The 12,286-nt window shown below is 43.2% G+C and overlaps 1 protein-coding gene across 2 annotated transcripts in view; it reads right to left on the minus strand.

Annotated features, from left to right (window-relative positions):
- Positions 1-11,741: 11,741 nt before the first annotated feature.
- Positions 11,742-12,286, minus strand: part of LOC138758514 (low-density lipoprotein receptor-related protein 1-like) — a 54,718-nt gene continuing 54,173 nt past the window's right edge. For both annotated transcript variants that reach the window (XM_069927531.1, XM_069927521.1), the window contains 2 exons: positions 12,026-12,094; positions 11,742-11,885 (listed from right to left, as the gene is read on the minus strand). In XM_069927531.1, the coding sequence (XP_069783632.1) occupies positions 11,779-11,885; positions 12,026-12,094 (176 nt within the window). In that variant the 3' untranslated portion in view covers positions 11,742-11,778. The remainder of the gene's footprint in view (positions 11,886-12,025; positions 12,095-12,286) is intronic.

A 12,286-nucleotide genomic window follows, 5' to 3' on the forward strand; every position in this document is an offset into this window, starting at 1 on the left:
CAGACACAAGGGGTTACAGACTCCAGAAAGTAGACGACCAGCACAGGGCATCAGAAACAGAAATGTCCATCCACACCAGCTGTGGTCACAACATTCCTGGTCCTTTTGTAGGCAAGACTCAAACTGGGCGGCCTCCATGAAGCTTCCAAGACCCTAGCACCGGTCTCTCCAAGAGACCTCCAATGTTTGTCACAATAGTTACAGAGTTCTGTGTTGTGTATTGGCCTATGTGTTGTGTGGTTTTGTGTTGGAAAGTGACAGTTTACCTTAGAGGGCCAAGGTGAAGGTGGACTGCTGAGAGAGTGGGAGACAGACTGGGCATGTGCAGAAGATGATCTAGAAATTTCTGGACTTGGAAGACAAAGCACCACTAGGTGTGGCTGTGAAGTGGAAGGAGGCTCCTCTCTCTGCAAGCAACACAACTTCGAATCACGCACGCACGCACAATTTCTTGATGATCTTTGCTTCAGTTCAGATCGAAGTTGTGACACTCGTGTGTTTTGTCTCTAACTTTTTCTGTGGTGCTGGTTTGATCTTGTTACACAATCAAAAGCCCCTTTCACACTTGCAAGTGATCCCAGGAATTAACCACCAATCTGGCTTTAAAGTGCCTAGTGTGAAAGCAAAATCTGCTCAACATCGGCATCAGACGACATCATCAAACACTGGGGATTGTCTGCAGACACTGGCATTGCAATCAGGCAAGTATGAAATGGGTAACTGCATCCCACTAAATTGGCCATTCAGTGTCCTGAGATAGGAATGGCTTTTCACACTCGACCACTCCTAATTGGGACACTGAATGCTTTAACGCTTGTTCTCACCCGAGGGATGGCTCCTTGCAATTCTACCTTCTATCGGTGATGTCATGACATATTGAGTGATAGTGAACCTGCCCTAAATCCTGATCAATGTTTTATTATCTTATATTTGAACAAAATTAATCATGCATAATTATAACATTATTAAACTTTATGTACAGCACAGAATGAGCCCTTCAGCCCTGTTGTTGTGTTGACCTGCACTACGCAAAAAACCTGGGTCATCTCAATCCCAGAATGCAATTACCAATTTCATACTTGCCTGAGCCAATCAATTCACTGGCATGAGATGACATCACCTGACATCAGCATTGAGTTGATTTTGCTCTCACACTAGGCACTTTAAAGCCCGATTAGCAGTTAATTCCTCGGATCACTTGCAAGTGTGAATGGAGCTCGTGACAAACCTTCCCTCACTTCTTCCAATGTATTGAATTATTGCTGGACTGTGGCATGCGAAATGTTAACTGTGTCCATTTAGTCCCTCCTATCTATACTACCTCTTACAGTGATAAAATCCCATTTTACTAAAACAGAAGCTCGTAATAACAATGGTAACTGAATTTTATTATCTTTTTGTATTTTTTTAATGCAACTATTGTAGTTTTTTTTTCCTGCAACAAGAATTTTGATGTATATGTAGATGGTACACTGTACATCAGTAGACATCATCAACCAGGTCCAAATAACCTGCATTTCCAAAACCATTGTGCACAAGTATCAAATTCACTAATCTAAGAAAGCTGCACAAATTATTTTCCAAACTTGCTGTGGATATAATAAAACCCATTTAATTTTTTTTGTGAAAAAAGACCCAAATATTTTGTCTCAATTGTTTTGGCTTTTTGAATCACAGAATAATTTGTATCGCCTCCCTGACGTCCATATCTGCACCAGGTGTGCTGAGCTGCAACTCAGGAACCGTGTTAGGGAACTGGAGCTGCAGCTCAATCACCTTGCTCTGGTCAGGGAGAGTTAGGTAGTCATAGATAGGAGTTACAGCCAGGTGGTCACGCCAGGGCCACGGGAGGAGGACAGGTGGGTCACAGTTAGGAGAGGGAAGAGGAATAGTAAGGTGGTAGAGAGGACCCCTATGGCTGTGGCCCTCAACAACAGGTACTCCTCTTTGGGTACTGTTGGGGGGGAAACAGCCCAGCTGGGGAAAGCGTCAGTGGCTGTGCCTCTGGCACTGGGTCAGCCTCTGAGGCTCAGAAGGTTAGGGAAAGGAAGAGGAGGGCAATAGTCATAGGGGACTCGATAGTCAGGAGTACAGACAGGGGATTCTGTGGACAGAGCAAGGAGAACTGGATGGTGGTTCGCCTCCCTGGTGCCAGGGTCCGGGATGTTGCTGCTCGAGTCCAGGACATTCCAAAGAGGGAGGGAGATGAGACAGAAGTCGTGGTACATGTAGGTACCAATGACATAGGGAGGAATAGAGAGGTCCTGAAAAATGAGTACAGGGAGTTAGGTAGAGTTAAAAAGGACCGTAAAGGGAGTAATCTCGGGATTACTGCCTGTGCCATGCGAGAGTGAGAGCAGGAATAGAATGAGATGGCAGATGAATGCGTGGCTGAAGGGGTGGAGCAGAGGGCAGGGATTCAAGTTTGAGGATCACTAGGACCATTTTTGGGGTAAGTGTGACCTGTACAAAAAGGATGGGTTGCATTTGAACCCCAGGGGGACCAGGATTCAGGTGGGGACATTTGCTCGGGTGACTCAGGAGACTTTAAACTAGAATTGCTGGGGGGAGGGAACCAAATGAAGGAGAACAGCAAGGAGAAGTTTAGAGTGCAATCAGAGAAAGTTTGTAGACGGTGTTTGAGGGGGGAAAGGCAGGTGCTAGAAAAGGGGGATGCTCTATACGAAGATGGACAGAAGTCAATTGCAAAAGTTCACAAGAGAGCTGTTGGTAAAGATAGGGGCCTACAGGAAGTAAAAAGTGGGAAATCTCTAAAATACATACATTTTAATGCTAGGTGGATGAGCTGAAGGTATGGATTGACAGTTGGAAGTGTGACGAGGTAGTGATTAGTGAAACATGGTTACAGGAGGGATGTGACTAGCAGCTAAATATTCCTGGATGTAGTTGTTTAAGTATGATAGAACTGGTGGGGAGGCAGGGGCAAGAGGGGGTGGGGTTGCATTACTTGTTAGAGAAAATATTATAGCGGTGCTTAGGTGTGATAAAAGGCTCGTCCAGGGAGGCTATATGGGTGGAATTGAGGAATGGGAAAGGGGAAGTTGCAATTATAGGGGTGTATTATAGACCACCTAATGGGGAACGCAAATTAGAGGAACAAATTAGTAGGGAGATTTGTAATAAGCTCAGGGTAGTGATTGTGGGGGGATTTAAATTTTCCAAATATTGATTGGGAAACCCATTCCATGAAAGGGCTGGATGGGTTGGAGTTTGTAAAATGTGTGCAGGATAGCTTTTTACATCAATACGTGGAGGTACCAACTAGAGAGTGAGCTGTGTTGGATTTACTGTTGGGGAATGATATGGGTCAGGTGACAGAGGTATGTGTGGGGGAGCACTTCGGGTCCAGTGATCATTCATAGTGCCATTAGCTTCAAGGTAATTATGGAAAAGGATAGGTCTGGGCTCAGAGTTGAGGTTTTTGAGTGGGGAAAAGCTAGGTTTGAGGAGATGCGAAAGGATTTACAAGGGATGGATTGGGACAATTTGTTTTCTGGGAAGGATGTAATAGAGAAATGGAGGGTCTTTTAAAGGAGAGGTTTTAAGAATACAAAATCTTTATAAACCTGTTAGGTTGAAAGGTCAGGACAAAAGTTTGAGAGAGCCATGGTTCTCAAGGGATATTGGAAACTTGGTTCGAAAAAAGAGGGAGTACTACAATAAATACAAGAAATGGAAAAAAAGATGTTTGGTACTTTATTGAATGTAAAAAGAATCTTAAAATTAGAAAAGCTAAAAGGTAGGAGGTGGCTATTGCAAGCCGGGTGAAAATAAATAAAGGATTTTTACAAATATGTAAATAGCAAAAGGAAAGCGAGAGATAAAATTGGTCCAGTAGAGAATCAGAAATGACAAATGTGTGTGGAGCCAAAAGAGATGGGGAAGGTCTTGAACAATTTATTTTCCTCATTATTTACTGAGAAGGATATTGAACTGTGCAGGGTAAAGGAAGCAAAGGGGGTATATATGTAGACTATAGTGTTTAAGAAAGAGGTAGTACTGGAGCTTTTGAAACATATAAAGGAGGATAAGTCTCCAGGTGCTGACAGGATTTTCCCAAGGACCTTGAGAGAAGTTAGTGAGGAAATAGCAGAGGCTCTGGCAGTGATTTTTCAAATGTCATTAGAGATGGGTATAGTGCTGGAGGATTGGCATGTTGCGCATGTGGTTCCTTTGTTTAAAAAGGGTTCGAGGAGCAAGCCTAGCAATTATCGGCCTGTAAGTTTGATGTCTGTGGTAGGTAAATTGATGGAAAGCGTTCTTAGAGATAGTATATACAAATATATGGAGGGACAGGGTCTGATCAAGGAGACTCAACACGGATTTGTGCATGGAAAGTTGTGTTTGACCAATCTTGTTGAATTTTTTGAAGAGGTAACTAGGAATGTTGATGAGGGTAGAGCAGTGGAGGTTGTCTATATAGACTTCAGTAAGGCCTTCGACAAGATTCTGCATGGGAGGTTAGTTAGGAAGGCGAAGTCGCTGGGTATTAATTTGGAGATAGTCAAATGGATTCAACAGTGGCTGGAAGGAAGGTGCCAGAGAGTTGTAGTAGATAATTGTTTGTCAGGATGGAGGCTGGTGACAAACAGTGTACCTCAGGGTTTGGTATTGGAACCGTAGCTGTTTGTCATATATATTAATGATCTGGAGGATAGGGCGGTAAATTGGATTAGTAAATATGCAGATGATACTAAACTAGGGGGAATTGTGGATGAAGAAGAGGGTTTTCAAAGATTGCAGAGGGATTTAAACTGCTTTGAGGAGTGGGCAGAAAGATGGCAGATGGAGTTTAATGCTGATAAGTGTGAGGTGCTTCAGTTTGGAAAGAATAATCAAAGCAAGACATATGTGGTAAATGGGAGGCCATTGAAGAATGCAGTGGAGCAGAAAGATCTAGGAATAACAGTGCATTGTTCCCTGAAGGTAGGAGTGCATGTGGATAGGGTGGTGAAGAAGGCCTTTAGTATGCTTGACTATATAAATCAGTGCATAGATTATAGGAGATGGGAAGTAATGATGAAATTGTACAAGGCATTGGTGAGGCCAAATTTAGGAAGGATATTAACAAGATAGAGAAAGTGCAGAGAAGATTTACAAAAATGTTGTCTGGGTTTCAGCATCTGGAATACAAGATTGAACAAATTAGGTCTTTATTCCTTGGAGCATAGAAGGCTGAGAGGGGATTTGATAGAGATGTTTAAGATAATGAGAGGGATAGATAGAGATGATGTGGAAAGACTTTTCCCATTGAGTTGAAGAGATGGATACAAGAGGTCATGAGTTGAGTTGATGGGCAAAGGTTTAGGAGTAACATGAGGGGAAACTTCTTTACTCAGAGTGGTTACTGTGTGGAGTGGGTTTCCAGGAAAGGTGGTGGAGACAGGGTCAATTTTGTCATTTAAGAAAGAGTTGGATAAGTATATGGATGGGAGGGGGAATGAAAGGATATGGACAGGGTGCTGGTAGGTGGGATTAGAGGAGGGTAGTTGGATCAGTGCAGACTAGAAGGGCCAAATTGGCCTGTTTCCGTGCTGTAATTGTTATATGGTTATATGATTTAAGTGGAAGACCAATGCTGAAATAATGACCTTAAAAAATCATTTTTCATCAGTTGAAATCTTATTCTGCCTTTGAAGTCAATAATTGAGAGGAAGTCATAGACAAGAGTTGCAGCCAGGTGGTCACACCAGGGCCACAGGAGGAGGATAAGTGGGTCACAGTTAGGAGAGGGAAAGGGAAGAGTAAGGAGCTAGAGAGGACCCCTGTGACTGTAACCTTCAACAATAGGTACTCCTCCTAGAGTATTGTTGAGGGAGGGGGGTGGGACATCTAAGGTGGGGAAAGCATCAGTGGCTGTACCTCTGGCATGAGGTCAGCCTCTGTAGCTCAGTAGGGTAGGGAAAGGAAGAGGAGAACAGTAGTTATAGGGGATTCAATAGTTAGGAGGACAGATAGGGGATTCTGTGGACATGCTCAGGAGAACCAGATGGTGGTTTTCCTCCCTGGTGTCAGAGTTTGGGGTGTGGTTTCCCATGTCCAAGACACCCCAAGGTGGGAGGGAAATGAGCCAGAAATTGTGGTACATGTTGGTGCCAACAACATAGGGAGGAATAGTGTAGAGGTCCTAAAAAAGGAATTAGGTAGGGAGCTAAAAAGGACCACGAAGGGTGTAATCTCTGGATTATTGCCTGTGTCATGCGACAGTGTGGTCAGGAAGAGTATCAGGTGGAGGAGAGGAGCAAGGGGCAGGGATTCAATTTTTGGATCACTGGAACCTGTTTTGGAGGAGGTGGGACCTGTACCGAACAGACAGGTTGCATCGAAGTTCCAAAGGGACCAGGATCCTGGTGGGAGCATTTGCCAGGGCTACTCAGGTGGCTTTAGAGTTGGGGGAAGGGAACCAAATAAAGGAGAATAGCAAAGAGAAGGTTTGTCTGCAAATAGAGAAGGCTTGTAGACAAAGTTTGGGGGTTGGTAGACAGGGGATTGAGAAGTAAAATGATCAGTACAATGGAGGCGAGATAATGGAAAGAAATAAAAGTTGACTGTAAAGATATGGACAGAGAGAAAGATGTGTCAAATCTCTGAAATGCACTTTAATGCTAGAAGTATTGTAAGGAAGGGGAAACAAGCTGAAGGTGTAGATAGACACTTGGCAGTATGACATGGTGGCAATTAGTGAGACATGGTTGCAGGAGGGTTGTGACTGGCACCTAAATATTCCTGGATTTCACTGCTTTAGGTGTGATAGAATTGGAGGGGAAAAAGGGGTAGTGTGATATTGCTGGTCAGGGAAAATATTACAGCGGTGCTTAGGCAAGATAGATTGGAGGACTTGTCAAGGGAAGCGGTATGGGTGGAATTGAAAAATGGAAAAGGAGAAGTTACACTTATAGGGGTGTATTATAGTCCACTTAGTGGGGAGCAAGAAATAGAGGAGCAAATGCATAAGGAAATAGTGACGAAATAAGCATAGGGTATTATTATTGGGGGGATTTTAATTTTCCTAATATTGATTGGGAAACGTTCTCTGAAAGGGCTGGATAGATTAGAATTTGCAAAACGTGTACTAGTTTTTTTTTTGCAGCAATTATGTTGAGGTACCAACTCGAGAAGTGGCAGTGTTGGATCTACTGTTGGGGAATGAGATAGGGAAGGTGACAGATCCAGTGATCATAGTGCTATTAGTTTTAATATTATGGAAAGGGAACAAATGAAGTTTTTGAGTGGGGAAAAGCCAGATTTGAAGAGACGAGAAAGGATTTGCGAGGAGTGGATTGGGAGAATTGGAGATCTTAAAAGTGAAATTTTGAGGGTACAGAATCTTTTATGTTCCTGTTGGGGTAAAAGGCAGAGCCAAAAGTTTGAGAGAGCCATGGTTTTCAAGGGATATTAGAAATTTAGTTTGAATAAAAAGGGAGGCCTACATTAAATATAAGAAACAAGGTGTAAATGAGATGCTTGGAAAATATATGTATTGTAAAAAGCTTAAGAAAGAAATTCAGAAAGTGAAAAGAAGGCATGAGGTGGCTATAGCAAATAGGATGAAAGTAAATCCAAAGGAATTTTACAAATATGTAAATAGCAAAAGGAAAGTGAAGGATAAATTGGCCCCTTAGAGAATCAGAGAGGACAACTGTGTGCAGAGCCAAATGAGATGGGAGATATTGAACAAGTTCTTTTCTTCAGTTTTCACTAGGGAGAAGGATATTGAATAGTGCAAGATAGTGGAAGCAAACGGGGTAATTATGGAACTAGCCTGTGCAATGATGGTCATAGGAGGTAAACAGTCGCACAACAAACTGCATGTTTGATGCTGGGAGGACAGAGACTATTATACACCCCAACTCTGTACAGAACTATTCCCTCATGATACACCCAACAACCTACAGAATTTCCTTGGCCTCAAAATCCCAGTCAGCAGAGGAGATAACTACATAGCACCAAGTATAAAAATTTAAAGAAATCTAATAATGTCACAGTTCTGCACGCCCATGCTACTGGGATTAGACTTCTAATGCCAACTCAGGAGCATCAATATGGATGAAGGGTTTCACCCCTCCTCACAGAGGGCCGTCCGCCCTCTGGGCCACTGTTCACCAACTTAACAGCTTCTGACTGAGGGGATTATTGAACCCAACACAAGCTCCTGGAGGGCCCAGGTGGTTGTGGTCAAGAGTGGGGAGAAACACTGCAAGGTGATCAACCATAACCAAACCATCAACTGTTTCACACAGCTCCCCATATGCCCAGAGGGCTGCCTCTACCATCTCCAGGTCACAAATGGTGTCTCCATCGTTCAGAGGGAGATGGACTGAATGGTGGGCCACACTCCCCTACTTAGACAAAACCACCATCTGTGGCTGCAACCTGTAGGATCACAACTATAATTTAGCCAAATTGCTCCAAACAGCCAAAAGCCTGAACCTCACATAACAAAAACAAGCATGTATTCCACACATCACACCTGCCTATCCTCAGCTGTGTTGTGTAGCATGAAGTCATTGCCCCAATCTGGACTGCATATGCTCCCTGTTGGAACTCTCACTTCCCCACAACCTCAAGGCTCCGAAAATGTGCCTGGGGTTCTTTTCATATTACGCCCAATGGGCTCCCAATTTTGCAGACAAGGTCCAGCCCTTAGCAAAAGCCACCTCTTTTCCCCTCAGAGGCCTGGAAGGCATTCACCTGCATCAAAGGAGACATTGCCAAGCCCACCATACATGCAGTGGATGAATCCATCATTTTAAGTGGAGAGCAATGCCTTCATTTTGCTTTGCCATTTTTAACCAAGCGGGCAGACCTGTCACCTTTTTCTCCCACACCCTCCAGGCCCCAACTCAGACACCATTGAGAAAGAAACCTAGGCTATTGTTGAGGCAGTGCAACATTGGAGGCACTACCTGGCCAGGAAAAGATTTACCCTGCTGACTGACCAATGTCCAGTCACTTTTATGTTTAATAAAAGGCAGCATGGTAAAGATCAAGAACAACAAGACTCTGAGATGGAGAATCGAACTCTCCACCTACTATGGCATCTTGTACCAGCCTGGGAAGCTCAACGAGCTTTCAGATGCACTGTTCCAGGGACCTGCAGTCTGATCGACTGCAAGCCCTCAATAATAACTTGTCACTTTGTTAAAGCCCAAAACCTCCCCTACTTTATTGAAAATATCAAGATGTTGAAACTGCCGACTCTGAGCAGAGTGGAAACCACACTTCGACCGGCCATACAAGTCACACCTGATAGAAGCACCCAACATTGTGAACGCCTCAGTATAGATTTCAAGGGACCCCCACCCTCCACTAACCACACCATGTACTTCCTCAGCATCACTGATGAGTACTGCTGCTTCCCCTTTGCCATCCCCTGACTGGACATTACCACAGCCACCATCATGAAGGCACTGCACAACATCTTGATCTTATTCAGGTACCTGAGCTACATTCACAGCAACCCGGGGTCCTCCTTCATGAGTGACTAGTTGCATCAGTACCTATTGACAAGGGTTATAACCACCAGTAGGACCACTAGTTACAACCCCCGAGGAAATAGCCAGGTAGAGAGGGAGGATGCCACTGTTTGGAAGGCAGTCCTACTAACAATGAAGTCAAAAGGTCCTCCATGCCATTAGATCCCTCTTATGCAGGGCCACCAATGCCACCCCACATGAAAGACTATTTTTCTTTCCCAGGAAGTCTGCATCAGGGATCAAATTGCCATCCTGGTTGCCGTCCCTAGGATGAGTCCTGATCCAGAGGCACGCAAGGAGCCACAAGTCCGACTCGTGGTCAAAAGGGTTCATTTTCTCCAGGCAAACCCTCAATACGCCTATGTGGCGTACCCAGATGAGAGTGTATATGGTCTCTGCCTGGGACCTAGCGTGCATGGGAGATCCCAGGACCCCCACCGACCACCTAGTACTGCTTCCTCTTATGATCACTGGGCACATGCCAATCCCAAACCCCACCCATCCCATTTCAGCCACTAGACACCCAGCTTGACAGCACACATCATATCGCCCAGGAAGCAGCAGCCGACTCACAGCCGCCATCCCTACAGTGGTCGCAGAGTCAGATGAAACCACCAGACCGATTGAACCTGTGATGAACACTAAACCCACTTCTCCCCCACTGGGGGAGTGAATGTTGTGATACCACTGTATTACTATTAGTACGTGCGCATGTCTGGCCCACCTCGGTGCTGACTGCACCAGTGACTCCTCCCTTGGAACCCACTAATAAAAGGATGTTATGCTTATATTGGGGAGGGAAGCTCTGGACTCAGGCGAAATAACACAAGTGTACATAGTTTTAAGCAATTAAAAGCCTATCATTCTGGCAACTTCTAATCTTTGAAGTTATTGATAGTGCATCACTATGTCTTTGGCAGGTTTGTTGCAAGAGGCATTTTCAAACTCAAGCAGGACCCAAACCACATCCACTTCAGAATATTAAAAATTAAACCAGATTAAACACAGTCAGTGAGTTTGACATTGAAGCCTTGGACTATTCAATATCTCCAAGTTTGCAGGCTGGTTTGTGTTAGTATTACATGTAAAAGGTGGGCAAGAGGCAAGTTAAAATCAACATCCCTTTATACCCAAATAATCACACCATATTGCAACTCCAGGTGGATACCTGATTTATTAGCTGCAAGTTACAACATTGAGGCCATTCAGCCTTTCATCCATACCAGCCAAGAGAAATCTAGCTGCCTCCACTAACTTAGAATTTTTAGGCTTCGATTATGGCCAGTATGGAACATTCCTGTCAAGTCCCCAATATTACTTGTCCAGTGTATTCCAGAACTCAATTTCCTTCAGTCTAAATTCCTAACTATGGGAGCTGTTTGTCCCTCCATGACCAACCAAATATCCTGCCCCAACATCTGTCCAAAGAGAGAACAATGCTTCTCTCGACCAGCCAGAAGGTCATCTGAAATAGTTTGTCAAATTATGAACTGAGCTATACAACTTCAAATGCATCAAATAATGGGCTATAAACACTCCATTTACAGCTATACAATCTTAACAAGCTTCCTTGTTTTTAGTCTATTTGTCCAAGGTAAAGGATCTACATTTCAACCACTACCGTTTGGCTGCACCACCACCACATTCCCCAAACACCTGCAGATCAACTACAAAATTGGTCCAAGTTACTGGCATTCCCAAACCTTAGGATTTTAATCTTTGCCATCTCCAATAAATAATCTTATTTTACAATCAAAGTATGTTAAAAGATTATAGCCAAAATTCTGCTCAGTGTAACCATGGAAATGTAAATGGCTATTCACATTTCATCCCAAGTGATTGTTTTTTTTTAAAAAAAGCTCTTTAATTGTCATCTATTGATCTCAAACTTGGCAACGACCACAAAAAAAATCCCATAAGTAGCAATCTCACATCCCATTCTCAATTTCTTTCAAATGCTTTAAAGACTGAACATTTTGTTCAAGACCCCAACAACAGGTGGGGAAGCCGTGAGAAGCTATTCTGGATCAGTGCCAATTCATGTAGCTCTAAGGAATTGCAGGCTAGCCAGAAATCATGCCATGTTCCTATGTTGACTGGATCATGCTTTGTGGGATGTGAGGTGTTAATGATGGAATCTAATTTGATTCAATCTGTGAGTGATTTTGCAAAAGATACATCTCTGTTGAGAAAAGGATAGTGATGTTCACCACCACTCACACAACTATTTACACCAAATTCCAGTTGTGCAAATTCAACTTTATTCTTTGCTTTGTACAGATCAATTACTTTGAAAGGCTGGATTCTCAAAGTGAGTGAATTTCATGTTCTTCTTTTGCCACATGTTCCAAGCAAGGTAACCAACTACACCAGCAATTACCAGAAGTGCTGAAAAGATAGAGCAAGGTATTAGGAGTATTCAATGAAACAATAAAACAAACCAAGCCTATTTGGTTAGTGCCACCTAGTACCAATTAGAAAACAGTCAACCCACCATTGTAAAAGTGACTTCAATAAAAAAGTCTTACACATTGTAAAGATGACCCAAATAGCTGTAGATCCTTTGCTTGATTTAAGTGACATGTTCAATTTTTCATCTAAAAATTAAAAGCACATATTACTCCATAATTTGATGGCAAAGATAATTGTATGCACTGATATTTCCAAGAAGCATTGTTGATTTTATATGCATGGCAAGGAGTGGGGGTGGGGGAAAAAGAGAAGAAATCTCAATAAATATGTTGTTAAGACATTCTGCTATTAAACTAACTTGTTTCAGCCCAATCTTT

Source organism: Narcine bancroftii, chromosome 1, assembly GCF_036971445.1.
Source record: "Narcine bancroftii isolate sNarBan1 chromosome 1, sNarBan1.hap1, whole genome shotgun sequence".
NCBI classification, from domain to species: domain Eukaryota; kingdom Metazoa; phylum Chordata; class Chondrichthyes; order Torpediniformes; family Narcinidae; genus Narcine; species Narcine bancroftii.